Below are 19,783 nucleotides of genomic sequence, written 5' to 3'. Positions count from 1 at the left end.
AGACAGCCAGGACCTCAGGAATCCATCAGTGGGACTGCAGAGCCTTTACCTAACACCAGCTTGTCCCTGGGCACCTCCCAGGTGGAGTCATAAGGGAGCTGCATGGGATCCACATAGATGTACTCGTGCCCATCAGAGCTGACCGACTCAATCACCTTCCAGCGGATTTCATAACGAGGTTTCTGCAAAAGGGAGCAGAGAGAAAAGAGACTTCTGAGAGGCTGGGAGTCAGAGAGGGTGTGGGGGATTTGTCTGGACTTTGTTAAGGAGCCTTTGGTCCCTACAGCCGTTGTCTAATTCCCCATCTACCCCAGAGATGCCAGGGGCACACAGGAACTGATGGAGGCCCATAGGTCCTGGTGTAGCTGGGACATCATGAGATCCAGCCACCCTAACCCTGGGGTACCACTGTGTCAGCCTGGGAACACTCTCCTCTCTTACCTTCTGCCACAGCACAATCAGGATGATCAAGGAGATCACAGTGAGGACCAGCAGGGCCAGGATGACAGAAATTATGACCACCTTGAATGGCAAGGCTACAAAGATAACAGGGAGAGCAGTCAGACTCCTCCACCTCTGCATGGCCTGAGCACCCAGGGAAAGGAGGGGAGAGCAGTGCAGAGAGGCCCCCGCACACTCCTCCCCCAGACATTGACCCTGAGCTGTTCTCTGAGTGGGGACAGTCTCCTCCTGGGCACACTTTCCCAGCACCTGCAGCCCCCCAGGGATGATGGGGTGATGGGTTGTTACTGGTTTCTGCCTCGGGAGAGGTTTGGCCACAGGAGGGTGGAAAGATCTAGAGGGACTATTTTGCTTGGGGGAGAGGTGTCAGCCCTGGGCCTGGGCTGAGACCATCCTTCTTCATATTTGGGATGTTCAAGTCCGTGGCACCATCTAGTGACCTGTGGGCTAACAACAAGACACTGGGGACCTGCTCAGGCACTCCTGTCTTGCCTCCCTGGAGAGATGACCCTGCCAGTAGTGGGAAGAGCATATCCATGGCCATTGGACATAAGGGCTCCACACTCCAACTGGAAAAATCTTTTCTGTTCAACCCAAGGGAAGCTTCATTTGGGGCAGAAGCAGCCAGGTTTCCAGGCTGGCGACACAGAAAGGTCTATCTCCCCACTACTGCCTCAAAACTTGTCTCATCCCTCACCGTGTGGCACCAGAGTGATGTCCTGGGAGCTGGTGCCCAGGAAGTTGTGCACGGTGCACCTGAGGAGCAGGGGCTCGTGCACCCTGTGCAGCTGCAGGGTGCTGTTGACGCGGTAGAGCTGCCGCTCCGCGTGGTACGAGGCGTTGGTCTGCACGCCCATCTCGGCCGACTCGTTCCCCAGCAGCCGCCTGGGCTGGCCCCTGGTGCTGCACCTGCTCCAGAGAGAACAAAGGCACCTGAGAGCCAGCAGGGACCCCGTGCCACCATGGGATGCCCAGGTGAGTGTGCCAGCAGAATGCAATTAAATAACAGCCTGTTATTGTAATAAAGAAAAGCGTGGCTGTTCTCATGGCCTCCGTCCCCGCACTCACCATTTGATGTCACTGCAAGTAGACCAGCTGATCTCTGGCTGGGGCATGCCTTCAGCAGAGCATGTTACAGTCTGCTCCCCACTGCTGGCACTGCTGTTCTCCTTGAGCTCCACCACTTTAGCTGGCACTGAAACCAAAAGGCAGTGATGGGAATTAATCTTCCCTCCTGACTGCAGGATGGGAGGGGAACATGATTCCTTGGGAATGTGAGTCTACTGTATCCCTGCCATAGCCTAGGGATGAGGTGGGACTCATCACCTCCATTGTGGTTTATTTTTGAAAGGGAATGGCAAAAAGAGTAAGGTTTGAGGGGGTTATGGAGGAGATCTGCCCCCACATGGCCTGACTGGAGAGCAGGGTGAGCATGGGGGAAAGCCCAGGACATCACAGCTGTGCAATCAATCATCTCTACATCTACTACCTTGGGCCAAGCTGATGGTGTCTGTGCTGCCTCCCTGTCCCCCTTGCTCTGAGGCCAAGTGTGAGATATTTCACCCAAGTGTTTTTGTTGCTTGAGCACTCTTTCTTTAAGCAAGACCACTCTGGAGCTGCAGCCGCAGGAGTAAGGGCTTCATTCTGAGGGCTCTGCAGCAAAGGATGGTGCCACCCCTTGAGGCTGCTCCTGCTCTCCTCAGCCATGTGTGTGCATGCCCATCCTCACCGTTTATCTGCAGATGGAAGGAGATCTCCTGCTCATCATCCTCATTGGAAACCCGAATGGTGTAAAATCCTCCTTCTTCCTGCTTCACCCGCACCAGCACCAGAGCTGTCTGGTACCTGGGGAGACACAGTCCCAGAGTGATGGCTGTGGGGAGGTACCCAGGGACTGGTAGTGCTCCCACCCACCTGAGAAGTGCTCAAAATCCACTCACAGAAAGCTATTCAATCACCAACTGTGCCCAACCAGCAGTTTGGAGATTCCTTTGTGAATTACCCCTTCTCTGCACCCTGGTGAGGAATGATGGGCCCGTACCTGGTTTCTGACAGGTTCCTGCTGGTGATGGTGAACTCGCTGCTGCTCTCCATGGTCAATGTCTTGTTGTTCTTCAGCCACACAATGCTGGGTTGGGGATAAGCCTCCACTTCCACCTGGATAGTGTGGCTCTTGTGGACCTCAGCATACACTGTGCTGGGCAGGTGGGTGTGGAAGTGCACAAAGCCATGCTCTGAGGCAAGAGGAAGAGGGTGGTCAGAAAGTGGAATAACCCCCTCCCTGGCCCTTTAGATAAACATGGATCTGGAACAAAACTCTCTGAACACCCAGAAGTGGTGGGGCAGCTCCAGATCCATCCCTTAAGACCTCAGGCTTGTGTGTGAGAGGAGTGTGGATGCAGAGCCACACCGGAGCAGAGGAGCTCACAGGGCAGAAACATGTGGCTGTTATCTTGTGGAGATAATGGAGATGGGATCGTTCCCCTCAAATTACATGAAAGAAGGTCAGATGCAGATGGAAGACAACATATCTTAACATCACCCTGGAACTGCACAGTGCAGAGGAGCTCTTACCAATACCCTCAAGAGTCTTAAAGCCATGAAGGGAAATTTGGGATGTTTCGAAGCCAAGAAGCAGGCAGGGGTGACATAGGGTGAGGTTTAGCTCGTTGTCATGGTTACTTAGAGCAGAAGTGAGGAGGGGAGAAAGCTGGAGGCTGTGAGAGAGGAGGGGGGGTCACTCTGGGACATCCTGCCTGGACGCCCACACGGTTTGGTGGCTCTGGGGGTGTGGGCAGTGACGCACCGATCACTTGGACAGTGATGTCCTTCCTGTCTGTCTTCTCATGGTAGCCCTCAGAGACATTGCAGACATAGGTCCCACTGTCCTCCAGCTCTGCATTCTGGATGATGAGGATGGAGCGGATCTCATGAGTGGATCCAGGCAGGAAGTCAGTCACTGGCTCCACAGCCTTCCCTGCCTGCAAAATGGGGACAGGAGACGTGGTATGAGGAGCCAAAACCATGTTCTGCCACTGGGCTCACAGGGAGGGGGGAGAAAGTGGTAGAGGACCCCAGTCTGGCTGCCACAGGACAGGGAACACACAAATCAGAGACCCCTGAGACAGTCTTAACCCAAGCATATCCCCATCAAACCTCCCTGTGTGGCAGCAGCATCCCATAACTTCTGCCATGGAATATCAATGAGTGATTGCCATGGCACATCTGGGTGAAGGCTGGAGCTGCTGCCCAGAGCCTGTGGGTGTGGAGCACTCACCTGCTTGCGGGGATAATCCCAGTTGAAGTTGACCAGCTCATTGCCACTCACGGTGCACATGACGGTGACGTTTTCCCCCTGGCGCACCATGGTCTGCACTGCACTGATGGACACGTTCACAGATGACACTGGGGGAGAGGTGGAAGAGAGGAATTAATTATGGAGGGATAAGTGTATAATAAAAGCAGGACCCCCAAAGAAGGAAATGATTGGCATCTGACTCCATGGCTTTGGAATGCTGAACACTCGCTTTATTAAAATTATATTATATTACATTATACTATCCTGTAACTATACTACATCATACTTCTAACTTCTAACTACTACTGAAAACTTGTGACTGTCAGCCAACAGTTCAGCCACACGTGGATCCAACTGGTCAATGAATCAAAATACCATCACCAGAATCCAATCAAGTGATCACCCTGGGTAAAAAATCTTCCAACACATTCCACATGTTCAAAACCACAGGAGCAGCAAATGAGATAAGAATTGTTTTGATCATTCTTTTCTCTGCTTCTCTCCATTCAGAGGGCATGTGAATACCACATAAGTGGGCAACCAGTCCATTTACCCTGGGTGGACTGATCCTCTGGGAACTGTCTTCCCTGAGGGATGGAGCTGACTTGTAGGCAAAACCCATTCTCTAACAGAGAATTAAATACAGCCTCCAAATTGATCATCACTGAGGAGACAGGGAGAGAGTTTGGGTGTCTCCTGCCACTGGCCTGAATAAACAGCCACAGCAGGTGCACAGGTTTGCTAAGACAATGTCAGCTCACCCTGGATCCTGTAGACATAGAAAGTGTCAGAATCCACCTCCTGGTCATCCACAAACGTCCGGCAGAAATAGGTTTTATCCTCAAAGAAGCCTTTAAATCCCTGTTGTGGATCATATGTAGCTGGGATGGGGTTCTCCACCTTCTTCTCATAGAGGGTGACCTGCATCTGTGGGTTGGTCACACGGCATGGGATGACAGCCTCTGTGTAGCCCGTGATGAAGATGAAGACCTCTTCAGAGGTGACTGCAGGGAGGAAAACCAGGGAGGGATCTGTGGGAGAGAGGGAACATTGGTTAGAGAATGCTGTTTGGAAGCTTAACCAGGGCTGCTTTGTGCTCCTCCAGGAATACTCCACCACAGGGCCCTGACTCCACGCCAGTGGGATGCTTCCCATCCTTCCCTAGGGAAAGTAGAGCTGCATGTTGTGTGCTTGTCAAATGTCTCTTGGGAAGGTGAGAGAGACCCAGCACCACTGAGCAGCACTGCTCCCCCACCACTTGTCCCAGCACACCACACTCTCCATGAGCTGGCACACCAGAGTCATGCCACAGCAAGAGAGACCTACCATGAGGGCTCTCCTGCTATTGGAGAAGGGATCTGGGGATGCCAGGAGCTTGGAGACAGAACAATAAGTCAAAGCCCTTTTTTCCCTGGTTGCTAAACCCCATGGGAACCCAGAGGCAAGGACATGCTGTCCCCTACCTGGAACGTAGATGTAGAGGGCTCTCCTCTCTGCTGGCTCTGGAGCCTGCTCAGGGCTGTAGGTGCAGGTGTACTCCCCGGTGTGATGGCCTGTCACGTTCCTGAGGGTGAGGTTGCTGACAAACACACCGTCCCTGTGCTCCAGCGAGGCAGTGAGGGGCTGCCCCTCCCGTTCCCAGACCAGCTCTCTGTCCCCATAGCACAGGAGGGAGAAGGTGCTGTGGGGGCTGAGGACAAGCTCAGGGTCCCTGGGTTCGATGTGCAGCCTGCGGTCCCCAGACGTCACCTCCAGCAGACCTGAGAGAGGGGTGAGACCAAACTGAATTCCTCTGAAATCCACAGAGAAGCACACCTCATGGCAATGGGTTTGCTTTGTAGTGTCAGACTTTACACTGTAAAATAACTTTCCTGGGCTTGCCTTCCCTAGTGTAATCAGCACTGACAAACCCACGGTCTCCTCAAAAACATCCTGCCAGTCCAGACTGTGGTGGGTCACCCTTCATTCCCTGTACCTCCTACAACCCTTTCTGGAGAGCAAATCAGACATGACAGGATTCAGCAGTGTTCAGTGCAGCCCATGCTGTCTGTGGCAATATTGGGTGAAGAGCCCCCAAGGAGGATAGGAAGCAATTCCTTGCTCTTCTGGCTGCCTGTCCACATAGTGTCAGACAGGACACAGATGAGGATGAAACAATGTCAGTTTACAAGAAAGTGGAAAACCTTGCAGGAAATCCTTTGGAAGCAATAGAGCAGGCAAGGTCTTCCTGAATGGTTCCCCATGTCTCTCCCAGCTTCCTTGCTTCACCATCTGCCCAGATGTCCCAATGGGGCTGTGACACGCTCCCCTCTGGTGTCCCCACAGGTGGGCAGGACAGCTGGGGACAGCTCAGGGACTTGCAGCAATGCTGTGAACAGCCAGGTGCAGCCAGGAGCCCTGGTGCCTTGCTGGGGAGGTTGTTGGATATTTGGGATCTGACCAAATCCCTCCTGCTCGTGTGGGTTCTCAGGTGTCTGCTAAGGAAGGTCTGAGCACACCTGGCACTGCTGCCTGTGGAAAGGTCTCCTCCTCCCACCACGAAGCAGGAGGGCACTCTACATCCATGCCACCACAGGACTGAGTCAGCCCAGGCATCTGAGCAGGGACAGATGTGCCTGGGGCATGCTGTGCACCCCAGTACTTCCCCATGGCACTGCCCCTTTGCTCCCCTCACCCCGAGGTGAGCCCCCCAGGCACCACACACCCCTGCCCAGCCACAGCACTCACCAGTGAGGATGAGGAGCCAGAGACACGTCCTGAGAGTGGGGCACGGCATGCTGGGCCCTGGGCTTGGTGTCTGAGTCCTGTCAGGAGCAAAGTGACATGAGCACAGCACTCAGCAGAAGAGGGGTCCCTCGGCTGTCCTGGGCAGGGGTCCCTGGCCTCACTTCTCCACCTCAGAAACTTTCCATCTCTTCAGTTTTCAGCCTTTCCCTCCTGGGGGAGCGGTGCTTCCCCCTCATGCTGGATCTGCAGTTTCTAAGGCTTCTCCCACTGGTAAACAGGGATTTTGCTGGAGGCTCCAGCAGTTGTGTCAACTTTTGCTCATCTCAGCTGGAAATGCCTCTCCCCCTTGGCAGAGCCCTGCCTTCCTCCCTCCCTCCCTTCCTCTGCTTTACCACTTGCCTTTTTTCCTTAGTTTTTCTTCCCTCAGTCACAGTGAGATAAAACTTGCTAGAAAACAGATCCCCCTCCAACCCTCCCACATTGTTTGCTCCTTCCAATGAAATAAAAGAAGCCTTGTCATGGCATCTGGTTGCTGGCTGGGGTTAAACCACAACAAGCCTGAAGAAACTTCACCAAAAAACGAGTTTCATGTATTTAACTTTTAAATACATAAATTTAACAGCATATCTATGAGGGTTTTTTTTTTTAGTTTAACATTCTTCTAATCAACATTTCTCAAGATATCTTTTCTACAGAGCTTTTTCAGCCTTCCTGGTACAAAGCAGGAGCCAAAGGAGACGAGGCCAGAGCTCCCTAAGAGCAGGGGTGTCTCCTGTGTATGGGGGTGACAGGTACCCCTCCCCATGGTGCTGCAGGGGTGGGAAGGAAGGAGCATTTCTGAAAGGCAAAATGAACACACCAAGAAGAGGAAGAGTAAAGGAAAAGGCTTCTCTGTGCCTGGGGGAGATGAGTTCACTGGGGAGCTCGGGGATGCTCCTGCATGGAGCTGAACCTCCCAGCTCAGCCACTGCAGCCCGGGCTGAGCTCCTGCCCTGCCACGGGGCCCCCTCCAAGGCAGACACCAGGAGAAGCCCCCTGAGATGCTGGCAGTGCTCTGGGGAGCTCTTGCCAGGCTCAAGGAGGGCCAGTGGCAATCTGGACCTGCTGAGGCAGCCCCAGGCTCTTACTGAGCTCTGCCTTGGCCCTGGAGCGGCCTCCCGGCCTGCTTGATGTTAAGGAGGAAATGGTTTTTAAATGACGTGTGCTTGTCAGATGTTTTTATTATTCTCTTGCTTTGGCTCAACAGAAGTTTGATCTACCACAAATCCTTCCAGGTCTCCAGCTTATTCAGCAGCGTCTGTCTCCCTCCTCCCGAAAAAAATCTCTGTAACTCTTTCTCTCTCTTCGTTTGCCAGAGGGGATGAGAGCACTTAGGGCAAGAGATGGGGGTGGGTAGGATGAAAGGACCGAGGTGAAATTCAGGCTGTAAATGAATGTGACCTCTCTGCACCCACCCTCAGAGCACCAAGCTGCAGGAGAGAGAAGGATGGACAATCTAATCTCTGCCCCCCAAGGCACTGCCATGAGAACAATCACCTTCCTTTCCCCATTCTCCTTTACAGAGGTGTGTGATTCATCCATTATTCAATGTTCAAGGTTGTAAGGACAACTGGGATCCTCTCCTTTGACCCCTCCCTGCCTGCATGCCCAAGCCAGGTTGTGTTCGCCACCCCAGCCCCCGGATACCTGCCTGTAAGGGGCTAAGATCCTCCCGAGCCCATGCCCAGCTTTTATCTGCCCGTGTAGCTCCCTGGCTGTCACTGCCAGTCCTGCTGCAGCCGAGCTTCCCACACAGACAGACAGACAGACAGACAGACAGCTCCCAGCCTGCAGCAGCGATCTCTGCAGGGTCACTGACGGCAAACCCCGCCTGCCGGAGCAGCGGGGAACCGGGCAGAGGGGCTGGGCTAGCAGGGCTGGGATAGCAGGGGTGATGGAGCTGGGGCTGGGCTGGCAGGGGTGCTGGTGGTGATGCTGGGCTAGCAGGGATGCTGGTCCTGGCCTAGCAGGGATGCTGTGTGCTGTGTGCTGGGCTAGCAGGGATGCTGTGTGCTGTGTGCTGGGCTAGCAGGGGTGCTGGGCTAGCAGGGGCGCTGCTGCAGCGAGCTCTGAGAGCTCCGCAGCCTCCGCCTGCCGCCTCTGGCCGCCTGCGCTGTGCTCAGAGCTGGTTTCAATAAAGCTGCTGCTTTTGCAGAAAGGCATTTCTCTTGGAGATGCTTCCCAAGCAGAGTGGGAGGGTGGCAACGTCTCGCAGAGAGCGGTGACCTCTCCCTTGTTTGCGTGCTCCGGCCGGGCGAGAGGCATGCTCAGAGCCGCTGGCCGAGCTCGGTGCTGCGGGAGGAGAGGGACAAGGCTGTCCCTCCCCGGCACGGGGACACTAGTGCTGGCACATGTGGGCGAGCACAGGCTTCTCACAAGGGATGCAAATGCGCCCAGCTCACTGCCAGCTTTGAGAGCACTTGTTTCTCTCCTCAGTCCCAGCTTTTGTTCTTAGCAGGAACTGTGAGTGCCACTGAGAGTGCCAGACGAGGAGGAGCAATCCTACTCAGCGACACAGAAGCCGGCACCCAGACATTATCCCACCCAGGGACCCAAACACAGGCACCTACACCATGCTCAGCTGCCTTGGGTGATCTCCTCTCACCCCTTTGGCTTAGCAGGGTGCCACAGACCCCTCAGACTCCTACATCCTTCCCACAAGCCAGGACCTGAGTATTTTCAAGCCATGGGATCCTTTGCCTTCAGCCATCCAGGCACAATCATGGAGGCCAGGGAGCTCCTGCAGCAGTGCCAGGTCCAGCACCTTCACTGAGCCCTGCATCTCTGTGGCAGCCTCCCAGACTGCAGAGCCACCAAGGTGCTGTCCCAGCTCTCCATCCCCATGCTCCCTCCCTGCCAGCACTGGTACAGACCTTCCCTCTGCCCCTCTCCAGCTCCTCCATGTGAAGGCAAACCAGTCCTAGCCAGGCAGGGAAAGGAGCCTTTCTCTTGAGCCACACTGTTTATTATTCTAAAGGAGGAATTTGGCTGGGAGAGGAGACAGGAGGTCGGCTGGCTGGCGGGGCTGGCTGGGTGACACAGCCCCACAGCACATGCAGCCCCTCATGCCTGTGGGGTGGCTGTGCTCCCCAGGGGCTCAGCTCCACGAGGGCTCAGGTCCTGGGGGCCACGCTGGGGCATGGTCAAGTGCCGTGGGGGAGGCTGGTCCCAGCAGCTGGCATGTCCCTGCCCGCCCCCAGTGAGGCCAGAGCTGGGCACTGCTGGACTGAGAGTGTCTGGAGTCCAAACAAGACACAGATACAGGCAACTGTCCCTGCCTGGTGACACAGACACTGCCTGTCCTTATCTCCCCTCTGTAATCACAGCAGCCTGGCAGAGCAGAGCGGAGTTTGCAGCAGAGATGAGGAGAGCTGAGCCAATCCTGGGGCTGCTGGCTTTCCCAGCTGGCAAAGGAGTGTCCCAGGGCTGGGTGAGGTCAGGCACTCCTGGAATCCTGTTTGAGCATCTCTAGCCTTGTGCTCTTGCAGGGAGGATGCAATAAAAGGGGTCACCCCAACATCCCAGAGCAGCACTGAGCACAGGGCTCTGATGTGATCCTGTGATCCCACAGACAGGACACGGGTGACAGGGCCAGAGCAGAGGTCAAACAGCACGGCCAGGGCCATGGCCAGGGCCACACCACGCCAGGACCAGATTCAAGTCTCATGATTCCCCATCCCATGACTGCACAGCTTTTCCAGAGCAGCCTGCTCCCATTTCTCCTGCATCCCAGATCTGATGACAGCTGAGCTTTCTCCTCTGCCTCCTGTCTCAGTCCCTCACTCAGCTCAGGGCTGGGGCTGATGCCTCTGTGGCTGATGAACTGGGACAGGAATTTCTGCAGCAGGAGCAGGGCAACGCCCAGGAGTTTGGATACAAGGATTGCTGTATCCAGCCTCTGCTGGGGATGGTACCACCTGAATTTAGGGAGCCACCCCTACTGCTCCTTGCACCTCAGAGTGCCTTGCTAAGCAGCTCAAGCATCACCAGACCTCACTGATTCATTAATGTTCCCCCACTCCAGACCTCTCTCTTGCTTAAGAATGCTAGTAAGCCTAAAATGTCTTTACTAATGCCCAAAATATGCTGTGTGGGTTCAATCTTCTCTATTCCTGGGTAACAAGGCAAGAATTTCCTCTGACTTTGCTCTGTGTGCCCTGCCATACTCTGAGCCCCCTTTTTTGTGCAGTTGCTCCCTGAGTGTCTCCTGGCACCCTGGCAGAACACACACGGCAGCCACTGCTGGTCTGCACGGCCCTGCCCATCCCCAAGCATGGATCATGGGGGACAGGGCCATTTCAGCCCTGTAAACACCATAAACCACGGGAGAGGATGGGTTAGGAACACCAAGGATGTCCTCCCAGTCAAATGTCCTCCTCCCAGCCCACCTAGACCGTGTTTCTTGCCCATCCACAGCCAGTGCCCTGTGCAGAACCAGTGTGTGTGTGGGGAGGGAGTCCCACAAGCACCCCCAGAGCTGTGGGAGCTGAGAACCAGCGTGCAGAGCTGGTGCACAGGGAAAGGGATGGCTCAGCATGCTGGGGAGTGGGAGAGCAGCCACAGCCACCCTGAGAGCCACCTTGGCCGGAGCTCTGCTGGAAATCAGGGTGCACAGCCCCCCTCAGCAAATTCTAGTTTGTATTTCCAGGGGCAATTCCTGCACCCATTGCCCACGTTGCTCTTCCCTCTGGCCAGGCTCTCACTGCTGCTCCTGTGGTGTTGGGCAGGGGTGCTGGATGCTGGCGCTGCCCAAAAGGGCATCTTGAAGGAGCTCTCACACAGCTGCCAATCCTTTCCCTTCCTCTGGATTTCTATTTCTAGCCCCTTTCCTTGCAGGGCTGTGCTTCCAGGCGCTCCCACAATGCTTGATGGCCCCGCTGTCCTGCCAAACAGGCAAGGGACATCTGGTGCAAATTAGCGGGAAGTCAAATATACTTTATTTCTTCTCTGTCTAATCACATCTGAGTCATTAAGTGAGATCATGGGTGCCCATATGCAATAAAAAATTCCCTCTATGGATCCTCATGATCAATACCACTCACAGCCAGGGAGCAAAGGCATTCCTGGCAGGAGGAGGGGGGACACCATGGACACCATCCCCTGCTTTTGAAGGCAAAAAGCTCCCTGAGCAAAGGCTGATGACCCCTGAAACCCAAACCCTGCTTGTCCGGCAGTGAAACTCTTTGGCTTGTCCTGTTTTCCTCTGCCACCCTCCCTCTGGCCTCTGCAACTGCTTCTTTCCCACCCTTTAATCTAAATAAAACTGAGTGGTTGTTGGGTTTTTTTTTTCCTTTGGCTGGAATTGTCCGGAGTTGCAACATCTCTCCTCTGGGGTCCCTTGGCTCCCATGACACCATGTTTACTCACAGGCCAGATTATCATCACAGAGCCCTTTTTCTTTTTCCCAGCAAAAGGCTGGAATTAGGCAGGGCACACACATGGGGAGCTTGTCATCCCAAGGCCCATAAACGGCTGCTGATAAAACACAGAGGTAGGAAATCTGAAACCAGACTGAGGAGCAGCAGGGCCGGGGACTCCCTGCGTCCCACAGACCATCCCTGCCCCAGGATGAACACCTGGGGGCAAAACCCTCCTCACCTGGCCATCTGCCAGTGCCAAGGGGGCCCCAGAGCTTTCCCCAGACACTGTGAGACCGGGGGATGCCGAGAGCCTGGGTACCTGCTGGCAATGTGCTGGATCTGGGCGTGTTTCAGGCTGGGAGAGGTGAAGTTTTGCAAGCACAGGGAGTGTCATTAAGGCCAAAACCCTCTGAGTGGTTTTGTGAGAGCTCCTTGGCTGTGAAGATGTTATTAAAGCACAGCCTTTGTAGGGACTGAGCTCTCTAGGAGACAGGAGAGGCACGGGCAGATGCCACCTCTGGGGATGAGCTGAGGGACAAGCCCAGGGACATTGTGCCCACAGGAGGGGTCAGAGCTCTCCTGCTGACCTCTGCATCAGGGAGCAGCTCTGACATGACCAAAGCCCCTGCCCAGGACCCCATATTCTGGTCCCCAGCCCCAGTGGCATCTGGAGAACATGGCTGTGTGGTCATGAGGGTCCTGCATGCAGCAGATGCCAGCACACGAGGTGGCACATCCAGCCTCCTCCAGGGCACCCTGACACAGGCTTTGACAGAAGGCTGGAAACGAGGACTGTGACCCTGAAGCAGGGGAGGGAGACTGCCAGGGGGGATGACAAGTCCACATGGAGCCCCAGCTGAGTGATTCAGCTGCCCTGGGGTCAGTCACGTGAGGAATGGGGTGGGGAGCCCCACACAGCCCTGACCACGGCCATCCTCCCCCTCTGAGTGAGGGGGGACCACAATTTCCACCCGCAGAACCCAGCAAGTCTCCAGCCACGGGCTCTCCACAGCACTGTGAGGAACGAGCACAGAGGGACGTGGGACCAGGGCGAGCCCTGCACTCTCACCCATATCCCCTCCTCTCTCTCCCTCTAGTTTAAACCCATGGGAGACAGAGGAAACGAGTGACCCATTTAGTGCAAGTTCAGAATAAAAAGAAACATCTGTTTGGAGAGGTGCCAGTGTTATAAATAATCCCCCAGCCCCAGTGATGGTATCCATGGCCCTTTTGGCTGCGCATGCTCCCCTGCTTCCGCTGTCAGAGGAAAGGCCAGACCCCGTGGGTTGCTCCCCAGAGCCTGCAAGCCTGGCCTGGACTGTGGGAAAGCCCTGGGTGAGGACCAGGCTTCACCTGGGCCTGGGGAAGGAGGGAGGGGGTGCCCCTGGCACGTGCCAGGCAATGCCCAGCTGTCCCTTGGTGCATCCCCTGCTTCTCACCCAGGTCAAATCCTGCCCACCTTGGTCTCCCTGGGGCAGACAATGTGTGCCAGGGCCATGGGGGTGCTGGGGCTGGCTCATGGTGGTGCTGGCACTGCTCTGGGGTGGTGCTGGAGGCTGGGCAGTGTTTTGGAGCACCGCCCTAAGTCTGGCATTGTGCATGTCTGGGGATGCTCTTGGGTGTGGGGAGCAGCCCTGTGCAGACTCAGGGCTCACCCCTTGTACTGCAATGACCCCCCCAGGGAGGCACAAATGTGCCCCTTGGGAGCATTTCAGCCCATCCCAGTGCTCTTTTCCAATAGGATGCTTTAAAATATCCAACACAGCCCAGCCAGGGCCATCCATGACAGTCCCATAATTTCTCTATTACCCATGACAGCAAAGACATTTTTGGGAGAACATACCACACTGCTTCACAAGCATGTGAGCAATGTCAATTATGAACATTGCTGCAGGGACCTAAACCAAACCTACACATCTCCCTGCCTCCCCCCTGGCCCCTCCAACTGGACAGCAAAGCCTTGGGGCTGGCCGAGTGACTCAGCTCTCCTACCCCTCCACCCCCAAACTGGCACATTTAGGGGTCCCAGCTCCTGGCCATGTCAGACTGGATGGGGGCTGTTTGCTGCTTCTCCCCACCAGAGCACAGAATGAGGGAAGCAGGGATTATCTTGGCTTCTCATCCCTTGTCCTGGCATCCCCAGGGCTTTCCTCACTCGTGTTCCATGGCTGCCAGAAAGCCCTGTCTGCCTTCCCATGGTGATTCAAGGAAAGCTCTCTGCTGGTGTCTGCACAGGGAGGAGAGCAGTGCCCAGCCAGTCAGCACCTCCATCACCTGCTCACAGCCACTGACCCAGGGGGGCTGCTCTGGTGGGGCCAGGGCTGGAGACAAAGGTCCCAGCTGGCTCTAATTAACCACTAATAAGCTGTGAAGGGAAAGCAATGGAGGCAGGATGAGAGAAAGAACCAGCCCAAGTCCCAGCTGGATGTAGGGGCTTTGCAAAGCCCCAGGAGCAAGCGGAGTGTTGAGGTCTTACCAGTCCAACACCCCAGGAAAGGCTGAGCAACCTGATCCTCTTGTGAGCATTTCCCTGAGATCTGCAGAGGAGGAGGAGATAATCTCCGTGGCTGCATCAGCTCCTCCCAGCTGCCTCCCAGGGACCCCAGCTAAATTGCTTTGTTCTGGGGGTTTTAGGCTCTCGTGGCTGGGATTAGGCACTCACCATCTCTGTGGTCAGGGCACCCTGTGCCTGTCTGTAGGAGCTGGAGAGGAGCTTGGCACTGTGGCCAGGGTGGGAAAGGATGGAGCCAGCCAGTGCTGGGTGTGAAGGGCAGAGGCTGCTTTCAGAGGGTTTTTTTGTCTGGCCCTGTTCTGGATTTCTGAAAGGGAGCAAAATGCAACTTCTGGTGCAGCTCTTGGTGCTGTGAGCTGATTCTGCCCCCTCCTGCATAGGCTCATGTGTGGGGCAGGAAGATCAGGATGGTGGCACTTGGCACCAGGACTGCAGAGATGGATATTCCCCTTCTGCATGCTCTGCCCAGGCAGTATAAGCCATTCTTGTCAACCTGCAGGCAGGGTTCTTTATAACTTCCCCTCTCAGTCACAAATCAGAAATCAGCTCCCCTCTGCACCCATGCTCTGCAAACAGCCCCTACCCCCAAAACCTGACAGAACCTCCAGAGGAGAAGCTGAGGCAGGACTTGGCACCAGCAGCTGCCAGCACCCCCTGCCCTCCCCCTAAGTGCAGCTTTTAAATGGGCACTGAGTCCTGTTCCTGAATCAGACCATATTCTCCCAAACAGCTCCCAGGCTGGAGAAGGAAACTTGGCACTGCCTGTGGGCAGAGAGGAGGGGACCCTCTCGTGGTGCCTGCAGCCCCGAGCAAAGCAGTGTTTCTGTTCTGCCACCATTGCTTGGCAAAGGCTGAAACCAAGGTGACTTCCAGTTTGGAAGAGGAGAATGAGCTTGCAGAGCACAGGCCTTGAAATGGTGCATTTTCTGCTGGCACTGGTTCAGACAAACCCACAAGCAAACATATTTTTTTGTATAAATAAGACAGTGTGTCTCGCCAGTTAAAGCAATTCAAACATGAATGTAGCAATTTAATTGGTGCCAATTGCTGGCTCTTGGTAGCATTAAGATTTCAGTCACAGCCTCCTTCACATGGGAGCTGGGCCGGAAGGGGGAAGGCAGAGGGCCTGGCAGGATGGGGCTGAGGAGCAGCACTGCCCATCTGCTGCTGCTTCAGGAGCATCACCCCTGTGCTGCCCAACCAGGCCCCTTCCAGAGCAGGAGAAGGTGCTCCATCTGTTTCCTGGTGCATTTCCAGGGTTGAGCAATCAGTGCAGTGCCCTGATACATCCCTGCATTCTCCAACCCCTTCCTGCCCCAGCTCCTGCACCCCACAGCTTCCCACCAGCTCCATCACACACTGGCTCTTGCTGAGCCCCAGGAAGAGTGCAGGATGGGTGTCAGTCAGTTCCTGGATGGATAAGCAGGTGCCCCTGCAGGCATGGCCTGGGGAGGATGAGTCCATCCATGGGTGCAGGACAAACACCACACACTGCCCTGCCCTGCCTCTGCTGGCACCAACCTTTCTGTGGGAGTTTTGTGAGCTCCCAGCTCCCTGCACAGGCTCCACACACCATGGTCCTCTTGTTCTGCAGGTTGTGGTTGCCAGGGAAGGTTGCACACACGGACCAGGGTATGCCACAGCCTGGTGTGCACCCAGGGATGCTGGCACAGCAGGGTGTGAGGGGCAGTCCATCACTGCACAGCTCCTGTGACCACACTGGGGGACAATTGGCCCAAGGGACCCCCGTGCTCAGCACATGAGCCATGCCAGCACCCCTCTGTGTTCCTGTCACAGCTGGGGCTGCTCTGTGCTCCCCGTGGTGCTGGAACGTGCTGCCCTTCCAGGAGGAGGTGTCTGAGTGGCAGCAGAACAGGACAGAGGTGAGCTTAGCTTGGGAACCCTCATTAGGCAATGGGGGAGAGGAGGAGGAGGAGGAGGGGGAACACGACCCCTAAACCCAGCCTCGTTATGTCCAATTTGCCTGGCGGAGCGGAAGGAGCCTCCTGGAGCTGCTCCAGCCCCTCAGGAAACAATGCCCAGCCTGTACCCTCCCCCTGCAGCTCCTCTCCAGGGGATTTCTTTCCCTTGGTTAAAGTACAAACAAACAAACTCCACGAAGGGTTCAGCTCCAACCCTGCCTTGCAGGGATAGGACAGATCCAGCCAAGCCCACATGGTCCCAGCTCCTTCCAGCTCTGGGTCAAAGGCAGCCCCAGCTGCCAGGGCTCAGCACGGCCCCTCTGCTCCCTGACCTCTGCCACTCCATCCCAGGAGGGGCCTTTGCTGCAGCCTGACACTGTGGACAGCACTGCAATCCCATCCCACTTCCCATCACACACTGAGGCCAAAGGAACCTTGAGGACCAGGCAGAGAAGTCCCTGCCTGGAGCCTCTGGCAGCAGCTGGACATTTGGCCAAAGCCACGTCCAGCCACCGTGTTCTTTTTGCATGGCATCACTCTCCCACAGCTGGAGAGAATTTCTTAATCTCAGCTTTCCTCTGGTGCTCACTGAGACAATCCTGTCTTGCTCTGCTCCTGCAGACAGGCTCAGTGCTCTCCTCTGCCTGAGGGTGTTGTTCTGAATGCCTTGGAAATCCTGTCACACACCCATCAAAACTGAGGCTGAAAGAGATCATGGGGTCATTGTCCTGTTGCTGTGCCCATGTCTTCCCAGCCAGAGCTTTCGCTGGCATGTGCTTTGAGACTTGTGAGGCTGAAGGAACTCAGCCTTCTGTCTTTAAGCCTACAGATATTTCCCCTAAAAGCTCTTTTCACTCTGTGATGACTTTTGCTGTGCATGAAGACTGTGTGTCACCTTCCCACAACACCCAAGGAGCCACATCAACCACTCTCCCAGTCCTTTGCAGCTTCTTCTGGACTTCTCATCATCCTCACAGCTGTCCCCGAGCCCATCCACTCCATGTCTCTCCCTGCTGAAGCACCTGGAGCTGGGGAGGAGCTGCTCCCTCCACCCTGCCTCTCTGAGCTGCCTCCAGCCATGCATCTTCCAGCACATCCCTCAGGAACAGCTGGGTTTCCTGGCACCCTGCTGCAGTCTGGTTTGTGTCCCCTACAGCCACTCTGGATGGTTCTGGGCTCTGCTGGAGCTCTTGGGATCCCCCCACACTGCCATGCACACCCAGCTTGGTGCCTCCCCAGGGTGAGGATGTGTGCTCAGCCACCTGCCAGGTGGTTCATGCAGGGATTGCACAGGACCAAGCCCAGGCCAGAGCCCTGCACCACACCCCCAGATGTGCCCAGGACTGGACAATGAGCCATGGCTAAGTTCTCCCAGCCTGCAGAACTGCAGCTGGCCCTGCTTGCTGCACACTGACCACAGCACCCCATACTGCCCGTGCTGGGCAGGGATGCAGGGGGTGATCCAGGGACAGGGAGTTGGGTGGCTCTTGTCTCCTGGCCTGCTCTCCCTCCGTGCTCCTGAGCTAGAGGAAGGGACAGCAGCTTTAGGAAGAGAGAAGAGCCCTGTGCATGCTGCGGTTGGGTTGCTGTGACTTGGTGCTTGCCCAAAACACTGATCCCTCCTGATGCACTGGCTGGTTCAGGGGTGTTTCCTGGGCTCAGGGACACTGCCCAGGGCTGGTGGCTGCCACAGCAGCCAGAGCACACCCAAGCTTGGGTGACATCCCTGTCAAGGAGTGACTCCAAGCCTCATGTCAGGGCTGCCAACCAGGGCAGCTGCCTGGCAGCTCCCCCTCCAAGCCAGCCTGGCCACGTCCTTGACACTGGATCACGGTGACCACATGAATCTCACTCCTTCCCCAAGGGCATGGGAGAACAAGCATCTTGTCCTGCAGGGTGCTGAGGGAAAAATGACCCTCCCAGCCACCCCTCAGTGGTCTCTGGGAAGCACTGGGTCTCAACATTGCTAATCCTTGTCATCAGTGGGAGGCCTTCTGAAAAGATTTGGGAATGCCAAGCCTCTGCCAGCACAGGGTTTGCACACCAGACCAATTACTTTAAGCTATTTGCCCATGCTTTAGAATAAACCCCACTTGCTCTGGAACCAGGATGGAGAAGCACAATATCCCTGTCCACCACAAATCCTGTTTTGAATGACTCCCAGTGGGCAGGTGAGTGCAGGAGCTGGATACTCTGAGCCCACTGTGAGCACCAAAGCCCTGCAGGTCACGCTCACCCCTGTCCCTGGGCTGTCAGAGCCTCACTGCAGACCAGCTCTGCCCTGGTGGAGGCCCTCAGCTCTTGTGCTTTCAGGACAGCAGAGTAGTTGCCCACATCCCTGCCTGGTAGGGTTTTACCAAGCTCTGCCCTCTCCAGTGCACAGCACTCCCAGGCACAGACCCTGGGCAGGGCTGGCAGATGTCCCTCTGCATGGCCCACAGGCACAGGAGCCCTGCCATGGCACAGACAGAGGTGACACGGTCCTTGGAGCAGCCTGCAGTTAGGGATGGCCATGGGTGTGTCTGGACAGGCTGGCAGTGGGGTGACACTGCTCTGCATTCACACCTCTGGAGGATATCTCACTGGGCATGGTGAGGAGCCTCTTCCCCGTGCACACCCCAGCCCTCCCACCAGCCTGCAGAGCCAGGGAGAAGCAGAGATCACCCAGGCCCTCCTCCTGCTGCAGTGGGGTCGCTGCTCCCTGTCCTACAGCCACAGCATCCCCCTGCTCCTCTCAGCTGTCCCCATCCAGGACTCTGTGAGAGTTAATGCCATGTTCTTTCCCACGGGATGCCACAGAATTCAGCTGCTTCCCACCAAACACCATCTCCCCAGAGCTGGGTGGGTGTTTTGGGCTGCCAACCCCTTGGAGGGGAGCAAAGCCCCTTCCCAGCAGCCGGGCTGGCTCAGGGACAGGCGGACAGGCTCCTTCGGGGCTGTACCAGCTCCAACACGGCGTTTCCCAGCTGGAGAGGCAGAGCTGCGCCGGAGGGCGAGTCAGCCCCCGGCTGGGCGACACGAGAGCTTACCTTGAGCAGGGTCCCTCCAGCCGCACGTCCCAAGGGAAGGCTCCGAAATTCCTTCCTCTCTCTCCTCCGAGCTCTCCCTCTCTGCTGCCGGCTGAGGCTCTCCGTGCCCTCTCAGTCTGCCCCAGCTGGCAAGGCTTTTCCACTTAAAGGCGAAAGAGAGGGAAAGAACGAAATGAAGTGGAAGGGAGGAGGGGGGGAGAAAAAAAATAAAATCAAAAGGAGAGGCAAGGCTGTGCCAAGGCTGGGCTGCAGCCAAGCCCCTGCTCTGCTCCTCTAGTGCATCTCACAGTGCCCTGAGCAGCCCCCAGCCCAGCTGGGAGGGGGCTCTGCCTGCTCGGACCCGGGGCCGAGGGATGTGCACGCGTGTGTGCGTGCGTGTATAAATAAAAGAGACCTCGGGAGGAGGAGAAGGGGGGAGGCTGCTTCACCAATGA

The 19,783-nt window shown here is 56.1% G+C and overlaps 1 protein-coding gene across 1 annotated transcript in view; it reads right to left on the bottom strand.

Annotated features, from left to right (window-relative positions):
• The window catches only part of PDGFRB (platelet derived growth factor receptor beta), a 32,556-nt gene extending 13,117 nt beyond the window's left edge, over positions 1–19,439 (bottom strand). The window contains exons 1-12 of the mRNA XM_066560147.1: positions 19,350–19,439; positions 6,488–6,564; positions 5,224–5,520; positions 4,522–4,791; positions 3,740–3,867; positions 3,269–3,443; positions 2,504–2,696; positions 2,192–2,307; positions 1,531–1,657; positions 1,160–1,371; positions 442–536; positions 50–182 (exon numbers count right to left, since the gene is read on the bottom strand). Coding sequence (XP_066416244.1) covers positions 50–182; positions 442–536; positions 1,160–1,371; positions 1,531–1,657; positions 2,192–2,307; positions 2,504–2,696; positions 3,269–3,443; positions 3,740–3,867; positions 4,522–4,791; positions 5,224–5,520; positions 6,488–6,536 — 1,795 coding nt within the window. The 5' untranslated portion in view covers positions 6,537–6,564; positions 19,350–19,439. The remainder of the gene's footprint in view (positions 1–49; positions 183–441; positions 537–1,159; positions 1,372–1,530; positions 1,658–2,191; positions 2,308–2,503; positions 2,697–3,268; positions 3,444–3,739; positions 3,868–4,521; positions 4,792–5,223; positions 5,521–6,487; positions 6,565–19,349) is intronic.
• Between the last annotated feature and the right edge of the window lie 344 nt (positions 19,440–19,783).

Source organism: Molothrus aeneus, chromosome 15 (genome assembly GCF_037042795.1).
Source record: "Molothrus aeneus isolate 106 chromosome 15, BPBGC_Maene_1.0, whole genome shotgun sequence".
In the NCBI taxonomy this organism is placed as follows: domain Eukaryota; kingdom Metazoa; phylum Chordata; class Aves; order Passeriformes; family Icteridae; genus Molothrus; species Molothrus aeneus.
The sequence above is the reverse complement of the archived record's forward strand: the minus strand, read 5'-3'. Positions and strand labels throughout refer to the sequence as shown.